Here is a 17,634-nt window from a genome sequence, read left to right as displayed (position 1 = left end):
ACCTTTTCCATGATTTTAATGCGATAAAGTGGGTTTGTGAGATGTAATACCATCGCTGGCCACTTCTACACACATCGTAGAAAGTGAACAAATTTAGATGTAGATGAAGAAATTGCTCACGCTAGGTTTTTCTGTACTTTTTTTGGACATCCACCTTTCTCTCTAATAGAATCGACGATCGTTTTTGTTTGGAGGTTTGTCAAATGTTGTTTTGTTCCAAAAACTGTTAGCTGAATAGCATTTATTGTGGAAATGTTGGATTTTATTATATTATACTATTCTGTAATAATTTTTCAAGAGAATTTTTAGCCTCATTTTAAAAATCTTGTTATGTAATGTCGAAAAATCGTGCTGAATCTATTGTAAAAATCATTAAGAAGAAAAAATTTGTGGTTTTACTTACATGAAATCGCAGTCCAATTTTGACAGTTTTGGAAAATTCTCGAATGTTTTCCCTACAAAAATTAGTGGTAGAGTAGAGGATTTTGTGGAAATATTAGATTTTTTTAAAAGTAAAATACTGTCCTGTCATAATGCGATGTAGTGACTCTACTACAGAACGGTTTTATTACTTTAACGCTTCACGAATTATTTACAATCAACATTTTTCAACATTAACAGTCGTCGTCTCCTCTTTACATACAAAAACACAATACGAAGATCTATAGCACTGCAATCGATCAATAACACGATCGCGCATATTATGCATCCTCAGATCTCAGGACTGATCCGAGGTAGTTGATGAGATCTGCTTCTTTTTCTCCTTTTCCAGCCATTTCTCGTAACCGGGTGTGGTTCGAACCATACCGTGTTGGATCATACTGTGCATCATTTCGACTAGAGAAACTCTTACATCGCTATAGGTCATATTGAGAAGTTCTCGTGACTAAAATTAATTAATTAATTAATTAATTAATTAATTAATTAACCTATCAATCTTTCTCCAAAACTCTGACAAACCTTTGTGTTATCGAACTGCAGCTTAGGTCCCAGTCTATGCATAACAGCGGCCACGTGGGGGTCAATTTTTAAGGAGGCGTAGAGTTTGAAGATCCATGTGGGTGTCTCAATGAGAGTTATGAGATAACCTGGAATTATTTTTACGTCGAAAACATCTTTTAAAAAATCCATGAACGACATTTCCTGATTTATTACATACGAAACCGAACAAATCTTGAGCATTTGTCAGCGACTGGCGCGATTTTAAATCGAAATAAAATAGAATAAATAAATAAATAAATAATGTGATCGTTTAGAAAGAGACCAGAAACAACGGAATACGTAGAAAAAAATACCGCGATTTTATCACCCAAGAGTAAACAGATGTGGACAGTTATGTTGTGCCGAGTGGCCGCGACGCGTCCAAAATTGCGGAGAACGCGTTGCGGTCGCCCGATGCAACATAAGTGTCAACAACTGCGACAACCTCTTAAATTATCCTTTTGTTAAACAATCGATGAGAGATAGGGAAAAGAAACAAATCCTACCCATTTTTGTGAATTCTCTTCTCAACCAGTACAGCATATTCTTAAACCACATCGATCGAGCTGAGATCAATATACGTTCACCATCTGTCTCTTTTCTCGTCATTGCCTCTTAAAAACTGAAATAAATTTATCGATGACATAAAAAAAATCTTAGACTCACCGATATGTGCCTTAGCCACATCCCGAACATCCACTACACCTAAGCTAACCTTCGGCGAAGCAAGATATGTGCGAAAATCCATCATTCTTCCGATAATCTATGAGGATATGAAGTTCCGAATGAAACATATACTTGGACCAGTTCAATTACGGCTGCTTAACTCACCGTAGCGCTTCCATTTTCGCAATCAGAGAGCATTGGTCCTATGACGAAAGTCGGATTAAGAATCGTCAAAGCGAAGCGGTTACTATCTGAAGTCACAAGTGTGTACTATCTGTATTGTTTCCTGCACTTTTTCCTACATACTGTATCTTACGATCTAATGTGCTCCAGAAATCCCATGCTGCCTGTTCAGCCAATGTTTTGCTCTTCGCATAGTTGTCAACATGAGGGCTATTCAAATTAGTCCAGCACGTCTCGTCGAACACCCTTGAATCGTTCGGGTGCCCATCTGGAAATTCTGATATTGTCCAACAATCTCCAAGTCCTCTCTTCTTGAAACCTCGGCATTTAAGAGTGTATTTATGTTTTCTTGTTATGCCAACGAGGTTTAGGTGAAACTTTTTAGCTTTGACTGGTAAAAGGCGAGGGAGTTCGATGACACCGTTAGGGCGCCAAAAAATGATAAGCATGATGGAAATGAGTTTGAAGTGAAATGTACGACATTAGCCTACGAAAAAGGAATGTCTGCTAGGAAGGTGTTGGAAGCATTCTGGATTTCAGTCAGGAATAACAAATATGAGTGCTTATCAATTACCAATGTCTTCTTGCCGTTCGTAACTCTCTGTGAGCTATAAGATTACCCCACATGCAGTTCCTTAACGTTATCCAGACACCAGTACTTAAGGATACTGCACAGTGCGTAGATCTCATTCGCCTTGGTGACAGTCATTAAGAACGCGGTGGTTTACCAACCCCGCTAGTCGGTGGAACTGGTCAGTTGTTTTCCCTTTGAAGGTCTTGCGTGGTGTACTTGGAACAATATCGAGGCTCGGCGAGGAGAGAGGAGGAGTTTGATGGGATATGCATGGTATCAAAGACCTCGAACCATTTTCAGGCCTTTGAAAAAGACGAGTTTGTCGAAACGTCAATCCAATAAAAAAGTTTCACCTAAACCTCGTTGGCATAACAAGAAAACATAAATTCTGATATTGTACAACATCTGCTGTTAGCTCTTCGATATGTTTTCAATGTATCACCACCACCACCACCGAGGTGAACTAATTTCAGAAAGTGATCCCAATGTTAATAATGCTTCAGAACTGTGTAGTGCTTTTTGTAGAAGGTGGTCCAGCGGAATACTTTATCAGTGGTAGGACCTTTGGTCCGAGTAACAATGGAATACTGGCCGACACTAGCACGAATACACACACTACTGCGGTCAGCTGGCATGCTGCCTCCAATACAATGCGCCAACAAGAATACACTGAGGACAATTGATGCGCTGCTTCTTATACAATCGTACTACGACATTGTGTCACGGCAATATATTCGTAACTATGCATTACGAGGATAACGGATAATGAAGTACGGCAGAGGTTCGGCGGCTACTCCCGATCAAGAACCACTTAGCTGAATTAGTTTCAGTAAGTAATCTCAATGATAATGTTTCTTCATAACTGTAGTATCTTGAGTGGTCTATCACTTTCTAAAGGGGAGTACGTACTTAGATTTCTTTGGCTGAAATCATCAATTGAATCACTTAGAGATTCAAAGTTTGAATCATGTAACTGGAAGTCCTGCTACTACTCATGGTAAATCGGATTACTGGTGTGGCCGCTAGTAATTATAGTCGGGTCAGAACGAAATGGAGCGCGGTACAGTTGCGTAAGCGGTTGCGCTCGTAGCGCCGCGGTCGAGGTAGCGGTTGGAATCGAGGTGAGACCCTTGCAAACTCTAGCAATGGACGGTGGTAGCATGGTTCTCATTCGATCCAAACCCCTACGCTTCACCGCACCGCTACGAGCGCAACTGCTTACGCAATTGCACCGTGCTTCATGTCGCTTTGACTCTACTGTATTAGTTTGGGCGCTTATTTTTTCTACAGACGTATGCCGTTTACAAATTCATAGTTTCTGAATCACACATTGATGATCATCCGTCGATGTATTTACCATGACTGTCAGAGTGCTCCGTCCTTCTGGGAAGATTACAATTCCATGGAACCAGAAGCTGAGGTCTGAGATCAACTAAACAACTAAACAACAAGAACAACTAGACAGCGGATTTGAGGTCAGTGAAAACATTGAGCAGTTTTCCTTCAAGAAATAATTAAAGTTGAAAAGTTGTCATGGCAAGGTCTGGAAATTTAGAGCTTTTTCCAACACAGGCTCAAATTGGCGTCGAGCCGATTAAAGCGCGTTCTTCCGCAGGAGGAAGGGCGTCCCGTATGCTTTTCTGGATCGGTAGCCAAATTCGGAGCTGCCGCGTTTAGACTTCGGCGTCGACCGTTCGGTTCTTCTGCAGCAGTCCCTATCATGGTATCATTCCCTGTGAGTTCTAGAAGCATCGGAGGAGAACGTTACGTTGGTTCGGTTGTGGCTATCGCGGCGACTAAACGCTTCTGTGCAGCCAGTAGGTAGATAGGTGGGTAGCGTTGGTAGAGGTTCCCCGCCCAACGTCTGGTTAATGTTGGCAGCTGCCTGACGTGCGACGTAGAGTGTTGCTTCTACTCCTAGAAGCAATCACCAGGAGATCACCTCAATCCATTAGCATTACAACGATGTCACAAAAAAGGGGTGGCGCTCTTATTTGACCTTGGCTAACAAGCTTCTAGAACCGCTTGGCTTCTACCTGAGCCCTTTAGAGAAAAAAAGTATGCCTTAGCATTTAGCATGCGTCAACTTTTCAAGGTGTAAAAAATAAGTAGCCAACCTAATACAAGAGAACAATTCATATATAACACTGCAAGATTCTCTTTCTTGCGTTTGATAAAATTCCTGAAAATTCCACTGGTGCTGTTATTTGTGAAGCCTTAGTGAGACCATTGAGTTCTTGAAAAATAGAAAGGCAGGCGAAATAAAATTTCAATATTTATGTTGGTTCAGGTGACCGCGATACTTCCACTATTGCAAATCATGCACTTTCCTTGGAAAAACTAGATTCTCTCCTTGCTCTGCGTTTACCCAGTCGAACTCGTATCGTTGTCGTCTTGGCGAACATAAATATCAGCGTCTAAATTTTCTTTACTATCTCACCATTGATTGCTGAGCAACTGCTTGTCATTACAACTTTTTTCACTGATGGTTCCAGTGATGCGGATCGAAGCACATGAAGAGTACCATCAACCGCCGTTTTGATGGTGTTCTCATCTGCGATTATTGGCCATGGTGATGCAACGTGAAGTATAAACGTGCAGCCTTCAACCGCTCTGAATAAACAACATAGTGACTCGGCGTAGTTAAAAGCATCACCCCACGAATATGGGATTCAATAACGGTCCGGAAGATACAGCGCGTGAATGAGGCTTGCGCACTCCAATCGAACTCGTAGAAAATAGCGCGCCGGAACGCTCGAATTCGTATCTTCCGGGCCGTTTTTTTTTACTGCAATTAGGAAGAAATGGACAGAATCACCCTCGTCTCCATAATTTACGACCCCGTATAGGCATAATTCACCTGCACCATTACAGATTCGTGGGGTGATCCCTTATGATCAGCAGCAGATGATTTTTCGTTTTGCTTCACAATGAGGTGTTATTTTGATTTTTGTAATAAGATAATCTAAAAATGATAATTTCATAGTATATAGTATTTTATTGGTATGGTAATTGTGGGAATCTCATCAAGATGGTTAATTACAGCGGAATTGCAGAAAACAAAAAAAGTAGTTTTAGTGGAACGGAGGAACAAGAAGTATAATTGCCGAAAAAATCGTCCTTGATGTTAATTGATCATTTTATAACACGGTTAGCTATCAAAATAAAGATTTCGAGTGAGGAAAAATTCTCCAGGAGATTTTGAAGGGACAAACTCCAAACAAGATGGAATTGTTTTTGGCTCTAGGTTTCAGTCAATCAAGTTCATCCTGATTTAGCATACAATTCACTAGGAGAAACCAAAAAAAACTAATTGGCTAAAAATCGGTGATTTATGTGAGTATTTTACTGAAAATTCCTCCAATCAGCATTACTTAAAGAGCTTATTAGAAAGGTTGGTTAGCCAGAAAGTAGAAACTAATCAAAAGAACAATTTATATTTTACTAAATTTTTGGAGAGCGAGTAGAATCACGTGGATTTTAAGAGTTTTTCCAGAGCGATTAGAATCACTAAGTGGAAAGAAAGTAATCAATTAGAAAAATCGAATCAATCAGTAAGAATCAGATCAAATTAAGGATAGAAATGTCGCGTTCACTAAAATCCAAAATTTTTTCTGATGCTCCATCCGTCAAGGCTCTCTATTAGGTGATGAAGACATATTCAGATCTTAATGACTCAGCAGATTTAGTAGCTGATCCATGAAAAATGGGGTTTACGTTGTTTCAAAAAAGCAATGACTTGAAATTTCGGCAAAATCACGTAAGACAAAGTCAACTCTAGATCCACGCGTTTATCCTGAAGTTTCTCACGGGGGCAAATATGGTGTCCGAGTTGTGTACGCCGTGATGATCCCAAGATCCCAATAGAACTCACTTTGGCCAATCCTCCGCGTTTAGCAAATCCGCTTCAACAAGTTCTAATCGGTCTTTTGCGTAAGGTAGACGAAGTAGAGGAGCTACCTGGAAGATTTTCCTCATGAAAATACTAAATAAAATACGGAATAAATAATACGAAATAAATACAAAAATTAAAATGAAATACAATAATAATAAGTAATAACAATAAAAATAATTATAATTATGGTAAAATTAAAATAAAAAGTTAAATTAAAATAAAATACTGAGTGCGAATAGCTCCATATAATTCTGATGAAAAAAAAATCTCTGGACTTTTTAAAAATCCTGAAAATTTCCAACCTTTCGCGTGTTGCTTTTACATCGTACAGTTCCACGTACTCTGTAGCCGTCAACGAGTAATTGATGAACGCAATGTAATGCCACATATCCCGATGCTCCAGTGACTAGCACTACTAAATTTTAAAAAATTGAAAAAAAAATAAATTTAAAAATGAAGCTAAATTAATGTAAATTTAGGGAAACTGATGAACAAGCTCTCAAAATGTAGAAAATCTACGATCTAAAAAAAACATTTCTGGACATGATACAGCTGAAAAAAAGGAAGAAGTAAAATTAATTTTTTCAAAAAATAATTTTTTTTCAATATATGTACCACAAAGTCCACAACCGTTTAGTCTAATTGAAAAAGGAAATAGAAATAGGAAATTTCAAATAATTCTGTTTGTTTATCTCTAAATAGACTAATTGGAGAGAGAAATAAATTTTTAAAAAATTCATATCAAAAAAATTTATCTCGGAATGAGATTAATTTATTGATTTTCAGCCGCTAATACGGTTTTTTTGCTGATTCTCTTCTACGTCTACTTTTCTTTCCTCGATGAAATCAAGAGAGTAAAGAGGAGGAGTGGAATTAAGGAGAGGACAATCTATTAGTGGACAGAAATTAAAAAAAAAAGAAAAAACGAGAATAAATGATGATGTGAATGATATTCACAAGAAATCCAGTTTGTCTAGGGATTTCTCTTGTTTTCTATCTTCTTTTTCTTTGTATTTTCCATGATTTCAAAAAAACTATGAGTTCAAAATTGAAAATGTGAAGTAGTAAATTAAAAAGTAGTAAATTAAAGTAGTTTTTATCATAGATTTTTTTTTGAGGGCGGGGGGCTCACTACTATATCGATCAAAATGATGAAGCTGTCCTATACACTATCGATTTTCTCGTTTCATTTTTGAATAAAGTGAAATTTTTATAAGTTTACGGTTCCAGTGAATGTTCCAGCAAAAGATATTTTTTTTACTCTAGTTTCCAGTAATTTCAAGGATAAAAGAAAATGTTTCGTTGTAAATAACGAAAAAAAAAACATCACATTACTGCTAATTAACGCTGCCGAGAAGTACAAAGTAGAACAGGTTCCATTAATAAGTTCCATTCCACTATATCCTTGGAATTCCACCACGGACACAACCAGCGAACATACATTAACGCTAACGTGCGCTGTCCGGATTCACTTTAATTTAATGACGGTAGAAAAGTGCAGGAATGTTTTACGTTTGTGTTTTAGAACTATGTATGAGATGAATTCAACCAGATTCTATTGTGCGCTGCACTAAAAAGAACGATAGCGTCTGTAGAAATAGTCAGGAAAAATAAAATGAATGAAAGAATGTGATCCAGAAAAATAAAATGAAGGAATGAATGTGAGCACGAAGTGAAACTGACTGAATTTTATTAAATATAATGCTTTTTTTCTGGTCTGTATTTAAGATCACCAGAAAAAAAATAAAATGTGATTTTTCTCAAATTTTTTGTTTTCTTAAACCATAGTTGGGATTAGCAAAGAATTTAATAGAATTTTTTTCCAGAATCTGGAAAACAACCTGGTAAAATATTTTATTTATTATAAATAAATAATAATACGTAATAATAATACAAAATTATACATATTTAAGACTTAAGATTTAAGATTTATAATTAATGATACATATTTAAGACTTTTTTGCAAAACGTACATAGGAATCGATATGAGAATTCAATTCCTTTACACAGATTATGCAGTTATGATATTACGTTAAAGTAAATTAACGCAATCCTTATCAAGAGTTAGAAAAAATCCCACAAATGAGAAATATTTTAAAAATTCAAACGGAATCATCTTCAGAAAGAAAAAAACGAAAACAATCACCTTTATTAGCTTTCTCGTCCTTTGAACTCATCCTTGATTTGATTTTTCGAATCTATAATCAATAATAAAATTATTGAGGATGTACTAGAGATCAAAAATTATAGGTGTCCTCATGAGAATTGTGTTCCAAAATTGAATCCTTACGATACATATGTGTTAAGGACACTGAGATAAATGTAAAAGACTTTGATATAGGAGAAAATATGTGGAATGTAGTGAAAAATTGATAATTATCAATTACAAGAATAATAATATAGCACTTATTTCGCATCACAGGTATAAAATCTATGCATAAATATGAAATACATGAAGTAAGAAATGAATAGGCTAAGAAAAATCTTCTGGATCTTTCTCAGCACCATTGCCATCGGGGAAATCTTTGCGATGCCGGTCAGTTTTGCAACGAATCTGATGGAAAAATCGATCAATCAATTATTTGTGCTTATTTCCTGTTCTATTACCGGAGTTTTTTGTGTTGTTCCCCCTTCTAGGAACTGATCGTGACGCCATTGATGCTACGACGATGCTGTCAGAGGAGAACTAGTCCAGGATTACTGGGATATGCGCAATTTACAGTAATGTACAGTAATTCAGCAGTTTCGGAGCTTTAATCAAGTTTCTGTAAGTCTCATTTATGCCCGACATAGTCCGCGCCGCCAGGTTACCGTCTCTGAGTAGCGGCTGGGATCCTTGGCGCTTTCGGTGGCCATGGAAGTGAAGGGGCTACCGATCTTTATCCTACCGAACGACCATCGCTAGCTCCACTCGGACTGCAGCTGTAGGAATAAACGAAGGCTAGTGATGGTCCCACCTTGATCGCTACCGTGAGCTCAACACATAGTGTCAAAAAGACTTGAAACTCGGTGCAGTCGCACTGCTTCGAGCACAGCCGGACCACGCTTCAGGTCGTTTTGACTTCACTACACCCGAGCAAAGATGGCTATCGTCGACTATACCAGTGGGTTTTATAGCAGTGAATATGTTGAGAATAAAAAAAATTAGAAGAAAATTAAATTAAAAAATTGTAGCAAAAGAAAAAAAATAATGCGAATAGCAGCGGATTTCACGAAGAAAACTCTGGAAACATTTACTTCAAAGAAAATTAATCCTGATACCTTGTCCATAGGCTAAAAAAAGATAGACGATAAAAGAGATAGAGCATGCACGATTTACGCAGCGAATGAAACGAGATGAACGAGACTCAGAAAGGACAGAAAGATCTTCAGATCGTGGAATTTTGGGAGAAAAATTGCTAATGTACTATATAAATAATTGAAAACCTATAATTTTGTAATGATGTGCCTAAGAGGTTTTTAGATGGAGTTTCTTATTTTACTGACTTTTTACCTTTTTCGCCGTTTTCAGAGGCGTAAATAGAGGTTGATTGGAAAAATTTATTTTTTTTTAAGTTTATTCTGTCAAGTCGCACACAAATAGACATCATAGACAGAATATGACGAGGTTTCATGTCGAAAGAACGTTTGAACTTATCATCTTGGCAATTTTTGTTCAATGTCTGAACGATATTTTGGAAATTTACCACTTGAACTTATAATCTTGGCAGTTTTTGTTAATTTCCAAACAATATTTTGGAAATTTACCACTTGAACTTAAAATCTTGGCAATTTTTGTTAATTTTCGAACGAAATTTTGGAAATTTACCAATATCGACAATTGAATCAATGTGGAACATTTTGCTAAAATGAAACGGAGAGAGAGAGTTTGAAAAATTACAGTAATTTTATCAGAAAACGATCATCATTGTATGAACATTTTCGTCGATTACAATTACCCTTATACCTGCAATTCCCTACCTATCATTATGAAAAAGTTGTCGCCGTTCTGTTGTCCTTCATTTATGGATTGATTTGCAAAAAAAAAAATTAAAGGGAACGTATCACAAAATTAATGAAGTGTGGAAATTTGAAAGAAAAACATAGAATTTAGGGGTCATATATTATGAGCGTGCTCACATTCGATTTCCCCCTATTCGTCCAAGAAAGAAAAATTGCCAGGAAATGACATTTTGTTCCTGAACTCCCGGTACTTTATAGAATTTTTGATCCTTGTACACGTTCCGGTCCCTATCCGTAGGGACCAGTAGCCTATCCGTAGGACTTAGTTGAATAGGGTGCAGAGTAGACCTCAATGGTTTTTGACCTTTTACACGTGGATGCGGCGCGTGTGTGGGGGTGGCGCGTTCCAAATTACTCAGCGGGAACAAACTCCTTTTCCTATCAATTTCGACAATTTAGTAATACTCTGGGTTTAAAGAGAGCACACTGGAGACTCCGAGGGACTCTGAGGGACTTACATACTCACCTAGAATAGTGAATGAAAAAAAAACAACGATGAAATTAATGTGTCTGGCGTTAATCAATCCACTTGAAGAGCGCCAACGCGTTGGTGTTTAAAGGCAGCATATCAGGAATCTGACGTGATGAGGGAATCCGCAGGAAAAGCGAGAGATGAGATTGTAGATTGCAGGATCAGTGGTGGTTCCGCTCATTTTTCCCTGGTCATTGAGAAAAAACGGAGTGGGAACCGTTTTAATTCCTACGAGTTACATTAGAACGCTCATCTCTGCACACCTACCGGTCCTCCCCAGCAACATATTCATTGGTTTTATTTGAATACGCTGGTGAAAAGATCCCGTGAGTTTTCGACAGTTCGCATGTGGATGCGGCGCGTTCACCATGGTGGCGCGTGTCTCTTTTTGAAATCATCGTTTCCCTCGCCGTTTTTTTTTACAACGATCAGGAAAAGATCAACGGAAACACTCCAGATTCCCATGTGATACCTTTAAAGGCATTATACTGTGAGTCTGATAAGGTGAAGGACACGAAAACTTAGAGCTAGAAGTTGGCGTGCACAAGGCTGGCGCGCTCCAATCGAACTTGTTGTAGAAAATAGCGCTCCAGAACGCTCGAAGCCGCATCTTCCAGGGTGTTTTTTACGGCAATCAGAAAGAAATGGACGGAATCACCCTAATCCCCATAACCTACGACCCCGTATAGGCATAACCTACTTGAAACCCGCACCACCTCATATTCGTGAGGTGATGCCTTTAACTCGTTGCACTTCAATCCATATTGAAAAGGACAATGCCAACACGTGATGTGATTTTTGAAACCTTTGCAAAAAAAAGGTGAATTGATTTTGCAAGGTTTCTAAGTGCACTCGTTCTAACGTCAATGTCAAAATAACAATTAAAAGACATACAGAGAGAAGTTGTTCGTCAAATTTAGAATTCGAATCGCTTTGGAATTTGACCTTAAAAAGGGTACAGAACAGAAAGAAGGCAGAATAACAAATGCAGAGGAAAAGAAAAAAAAAAGATGACACAGGAAAAGAGAAGAAAAAATAACATAGAAAAAGAGAAAAATGGTGTGTAGCAGTTATACATCAACATATCTCATAGACTGTGTGGGACTAGGCCCCGCCCAAACGACGAAACTGGTAGGCGGAGGTGGTGGAGGGCAGCTTTGTGGTGGAAGTGAGAAATTTATTATTTATTACTATTATTATTATTATTTATTTTTATTTTGTAGATACACCATTTTGGATTATTTATTTATTTTTTATTTTGTAAATATACCATCTCTTAAAGAAGCTAAGGAAAGGAAAAAGAAAATAAAGCAAAGTTTAGTTTAATGCAGTTTTTTTGCTCGAATTTGCATAGATTTAATATATCACCTTCATATTTTCAAGTCCCCAATTTATTTCTCAAATTCTATCCATTTTTAAGGTGATTTTATTATATTTATTATTCATATTGTATTATTATTATTATTATTATTATTATTATTATTATTATTATTACATTTATTTTATTCGATCATTATTCAGGTGATTTTTTTGCCGCATGGATTGATAGATGCTGATGGCAACCCATTTAAGCCCACAGCAAACCACAATATATATGGTTTATCAAAAAATTACTCTCTGGAGGGAAATTTTGGACTTAAATAGCGGAGAAAATCCACTAAATATTATCCATGGGGTTTTTTGTTCACTCAGACTCATTGAAAGGGAAGTTTTGATACTTGAAATCACAATTTTTGTATGGAACTGAGGAGGAATGAAGGATATAAGAAATTTTTAATTTTTTTTTTTGCAAAAACTATATTTCCACTTAGAAGTAGTATTTCGTTGACGTTTACGTTCTTTTCGACGACACGACATTTAGATCACGTTTTGCGACCATTTTGAAACGAAAAGTATGGATGAACCTTCCGTTTATGACCGCTACAGATAGGAATTCGGCAAGTACGTTGAATATCTATGTGAAAAAAAAATGTAGAGATTCTAGGCGCTGAGAAGTAAGAAATTTTCGAGAAAAAAAGTGAATGACATTTGATCAAATTATTTCGAAAGCATTCGAATAGCAATTCGAATATTTGACCATTCAGGAGTATAAGTGATCAATATTCTTGAGTATTTACTGTTTCGAATACTGAAAGAAACCTGTGCCCTGACTGTAACAATGGGTCCGAGTGTTCAAAAATATTCAAACAGTGGAAATTGGCGATTATCGAGTGAGTCTTTCTGAATATTCGAGCACCAAAATCATTGAGTACTTGTTTTTTTTTCGGATATTTCCTTAAAATATTACGCTGATATTACGCTTATAAAATATAAGATGAAACGATATTCCTGTTACCTGAACCCAAAAGTTTTCGAGTTTTTTTTTTCTTCGCCGTCATTTTCAAAAGCTACGATCACCTGTTCGGAAAGGAATAAGAGCCGCAGAAGAAAAAAAACGCAACTGGTTTTAAAGTGGTGAATCCGATGCGAATGCGAGAAATATAAACAAGCCATTGTGTGACGAATATGTACGGTCGTACACAAACTCATACATAGATGAACGTTCACGGTTCAATGAAACTCAAAGAAGAACGAAAGAATTTTTTTTAAGAAAAATCATTCCAGCAAATAAATAAAATGATCGCACTGTGCACATACCGTGCAAACTTTTTCAGTACTGTATGATCAACGATCATCCCCTTACATAGTTCATAGTACTTAACTACGGTGGACCCGAGCCTGAGGTTACACAACGCTATTCTTTTGAAATCATTGCCTTCCTGTTCGCAGTGAATTTTGGCCTTGAGCTTTGATTACGTTAGTCGCAAAAAAACTATGAAACAAAATATTCCCTTGCTTTTTTCCCGGAACAAACATTAGTGATAAAGGACAAAATAAAAAACAAAAGTTAGAAAGGATTTAATTGATGCTTTGACTACCACTACCTTTGAGAAAATTCTTAAGAAGTGTTTATGAGACTGTTCAGCTGCACAGATGCTTATTCTGAAAACGACTTCCACAAAAACTGGAGTAATAATCCAATTTATAGTCTCATTGGAGAACCATTAAGTTGAAATTTTACAATTTGAGTAAGGCTCTCTAATCACATTTTTAAATTATTATTATTATTATTTATCATTATTTTTGTTATTATTATTGTTATTGTCATTGTTATTATTATTATTATTATTATTATTATTATTATTATTATTATTATTATTATTATTATTATTATTATTATTAAGGATAAAGTCAGAAGAGTTCAGAATCGTTTGAAGTTCGCGAGCGTGTAACTGGCCTCTACAATGACTTGCGGGTGTTAACCGACGGGTCAAGTCAGTGTTTTTATCCTCCCGGACATGTCTGGTACCAATTTATCCGGACCCCGGAGGGATGAAAGGCTTGGCGAGCAGATCCGGATTGGGGCGGATTCGAACCTCCGGTCGATCATGCAGGAAGCGGAACCTCTAACCGGCCGCGCTACACCCTCCAACATTAGAAGTGACATCCAGAAAAAAATGGGGCGAAACGATTTGATTTGAATTTCTTTGCTGATCCTCAGATTTTTTTCTACTCAACCTGTATTGCGTCTAAATTCCACGAGTTCTAAAACCAGATACCCAGAGCAAAATTTATACAGGAATTCAGAGAAATTATCGTTCCTAGAACAGAAGAAAGGTGAAAATAGTTTCAAATAATTAATAGTGAGTATTTTTTTAAAAAGTGCTTGTAAGACAAGGTAATTAAAAGCGAACTAAGTGCTTTTTTGCATCAGATGGCAGGAAATTTGGCGATTTTTTGGATCACCAAAATCCTACTGTTATTTATATATATCATATAATATTTGTCAATAATAAATAGTATATTTGTCTATACATATGTATACTGAAATTATCTATTATTTAAACATCTAATATTTAATTATATATTGGAACTTATCGATTGTCAAATGAAAGCATTGTTAACAAACTTTATTACGGATTCATTTTTTTCCTTCTATTTTGTTTTATTTATATACTATGCTTTTTTGTGATATTGCATACATTATTCAAGAATAATTATTGATTTCAGGAATAAGCTAATTGTTTTGAAAACAACAAGTTTCTTTCAAAAACTGGGTCTTTTTGAATCCATACATAGCTGTCAGAGCCATTACAAAAAAATAACATTTCCAGAAATATCTCTGTAAGTGTCCCGTTGGTCACGCCGAATGGACAATGAATTGCTCAATAATGGCTATTTTCATCGGAAAATTTCTGGAAACGCTCTAATAATAGCGCTATAGTGGCTTAACATCCTCTCAAAACAGGTTTCATGGACCAATCCATCATATTTCCCCTGAAAATGTACATTTAAAAAAAACTCGTCGATAGTCAAATTAAAGCAACAGACAAGTTGCAATCTCTACGGCAAAATTCAAGGAAAGTCGAACTTTTGCACTTCTGGAAAAGAACTCAGCTTAAATCTCATCCATAAACAAATGACTAGTGAAAATTTAATTTTGAGAAAATTCTGGTGAAAACACCAGCCTAGCTAGAACCACAAAAATTTACTTGTTAATGAAAATGCACGTGAATCAGGATCGTACACTCGTTTGGAAAGGTCGCCTGTATGTTACCTCGAACTCAAAAACATTTAACGATTTCTCTCAGAAGGCCGTTCCGATCCGGTTTTTGCACATGAAATTGCTTCTACCAACGTGTATTCGAGGAATTTAAGGATCAACCTTTTTTTCCTGAACTATTCTTTCGAGGAATTACTAAGGAGCCTGTTTTGTGGTGAAAAAAATTGTTGTCCAATCACTATGCGTAGGCGGTAAACATTGGTAGCACCTATATACCTACCTTAAGCGAAGGAACCTATAAGAACTAAATGGATTAAACCTATAAGAACCTATAGGAACTAACTAAAAACGTATAAGAATTAAACTAAATGGTAAGAATTTCGTGAATTTTCATGACAGCTATGCCATCACGTAACAAATGTGAGAAAAGAGAAATCTTGTCACTATCGCAATTAATTATAATGGAATTCTTTGTGCGCATTCATATTAGATTACTAGATTTGAGTTGAAACCAGTTGTTTCAATTACTTTTTCATTTATTCCACTTTTTCTCAGAATGCTTTATTGATTCCTTCAACGGAAATCAGCTGCTAGGAAATCGTTTGAAAAAAACGACTGAGTCGCTCTATCGATAGATTTGTCAGGATGAAAAAGTAAGAAAATTATTTGGTCGTTCAGATTTTATCCTTAACGCTCTTTCCCCAAAATCTTTCCCCAAAATCACCATGCAGATGACTTAAAAAAGCTCATATTGTTTACTTATTTATTTATTTGCTTATTTATTTATTTATTTTCTAGGTGTTCCTATGATCTTCTTCCATAAAATTATTTCTTTCAATTATTTAGATTCTGTTTTTTTTTTCTCTATTTCAATTATCTAGATGCTGCTTTGTAGCTGCTCGTTTGTTTCTACGGTGGGTTGTTTCCACTGCTCCTCAGTGACGTGTATCCTAGCCTTTCTAAATGGTCCTGATTACATAACTGACCTATGCTGAGCGATCGAAGAGGTGAATGTCAGAATTGACTGGGTTAGAGCAGTGAAACTCAGGAAAAGTATAGGATATCTGTTTCAGAATCGAAATTACTTTTAGTTAAAGCAGGAGCGAAAGGCAGGAGGGAAAAACTAAGCGAATATCTCTTATATTTTCTTGAATTCCATAATTTCTGGTTTTTTCTGCAAAATGCCGATGTTCTGTATAGCTAATTTACGAGTGACGAGGTCAAAATCCACAATTTCTGGTTAATTTTGGTGGGTTCGTATACGGATAAAAATACTGCCGATGCTACTGTCACAGTACATCAGCACAACCAGCAGAGGGTTGAGCATAATTTGGAAAACGAGTTACGAGGTGAGACATAACTCATTCCTCTTCTGATAATCAATATTTTGCACCTACAGCACTACACTTCCGGAAAAATCTTCAAAAACTCTCCATTTATTTCTAAAGTGCACCGCAATCGAAACGTCGCGAAGTTGTGTCATTGACGGTTCGAGTAAGCCGTTAATAGCGCTGCAATTTACGCTCTATGGTTCACGTTTCACAATCTCTCAGCGACTGGCTTCGGCTTCAAAAAAAAAAGAGGTTTAAAAATACAATGTTGAGGTATAATTCTTCCATCAACGTTAATACCATTTAAGCTGGTCTAAAATGGTGGCGCCAGCTCTTTTTGTGTTGCACTCCAATCAAAATTGTACAGAAACCTGTCCTCTCTCTTTTATGGAAGCAAAACAAGTACCTCTTCTTGTGCAATGCGCGTTCTGGATGGAACGAATGAGGCTTAGCTAGAGTGTTATATCTTAAAGGCAGAAGAGGGATATGAGAATGCTACGGGGAAGAGATGTGCTATGATAAGAAATTTTGTATCAGATCTTTTTTCGTGGATACGCGCCGAGGAAGGGGAGGATTATAGGACTAATCTCTGAAAGATATCTTTTTTTGATTTTTTGAGACATATGTTTTGAATCTCTTATATCTTTCATATCTTATCTATTTATCTTATTTTCTATATCTTATCTATTTTATATCTTTTATATGTTTTGCAAGATAGTATTTAAAATATAGAATTTTCTTCTCAGGAATCCAAAATACAAATAAATGCATAAATATTTAAATAAAATTATATTAATTATTATTTATTAATTGAACAAATATTATATATAAACTAAAGAATAAAATAGAAAATCCAAAATACTCTATTTATCGTACTCAAAAAAAAGTGGTTAAAGTGGGACTGGTCAAGAATTGTTGCAGAAAGTAGGTTTAGACAGCGACCGCATACATTTACGTAACGGCGACGCAACTATGTAGATAACAAAG

The 17,634-nt window shown here is 36.3% G+C and overlaps 1 protein-coding gene across 2 annotated transcripts; it reads right to left on the bottom strand.

The window, feature by feature from the left end:
• Window positions 1–718: 718 nt before the first annotated feature.
• On the bottom strand, window positions 719–8,476 carry RB195_007563 (uncharacterized protein; the record flags this gene model as incomplete). 2 transcript variants are annotated; one of them, XM_064181262.1, is made up of 10 exons in its annotated part: window positions 719–886; window positions 961–1,088; window positions 1,488–1,595; window positions 1,648–1,744; window positions 1,813–1,898; window positions 1,964–2,098; window positions 4,845–5,017; window positions 6,279–6,364; window positions 6,602–6,714; window positions 8,446–8,476. In XM_064181262.1, 10 exons carry the CDS (start codon window positions 8,474–8,476, stop codon window positions 719–721), a joined length of 1,125 nt encoding a protein of 374 aa, XP_064038068.1. The 2 variants fall into 2 exon arrangements, with proteins under 2 accessions (XP_064038068.1, XP_064038069.1); XM_064181263.1 differs by lacking the exon at window positions 8,446–8,476 and having other exon boundaries at window positions 6,279–6,389; window positions 6,602–6,687.
• Window positions 8,477–17,634: the final 9,158 nt, after the last annotated feature.

Source organism: Necator americanus, chromosome I (genome assembly GCF_031761385.1).
Source record: "Necator americanus strain Aroian chromosome I, whole genome shotgun sequence".
Classification (NCBI taxonomy): Eukaryota; Metazoa; Nematoda; class Chromadorea; order Rhabditida; family Ancylostomatidae; genus Necator; species Necator americanus.
This window is presented reverse-complemented; position numbering and strand designations above follow the sequence as displayed.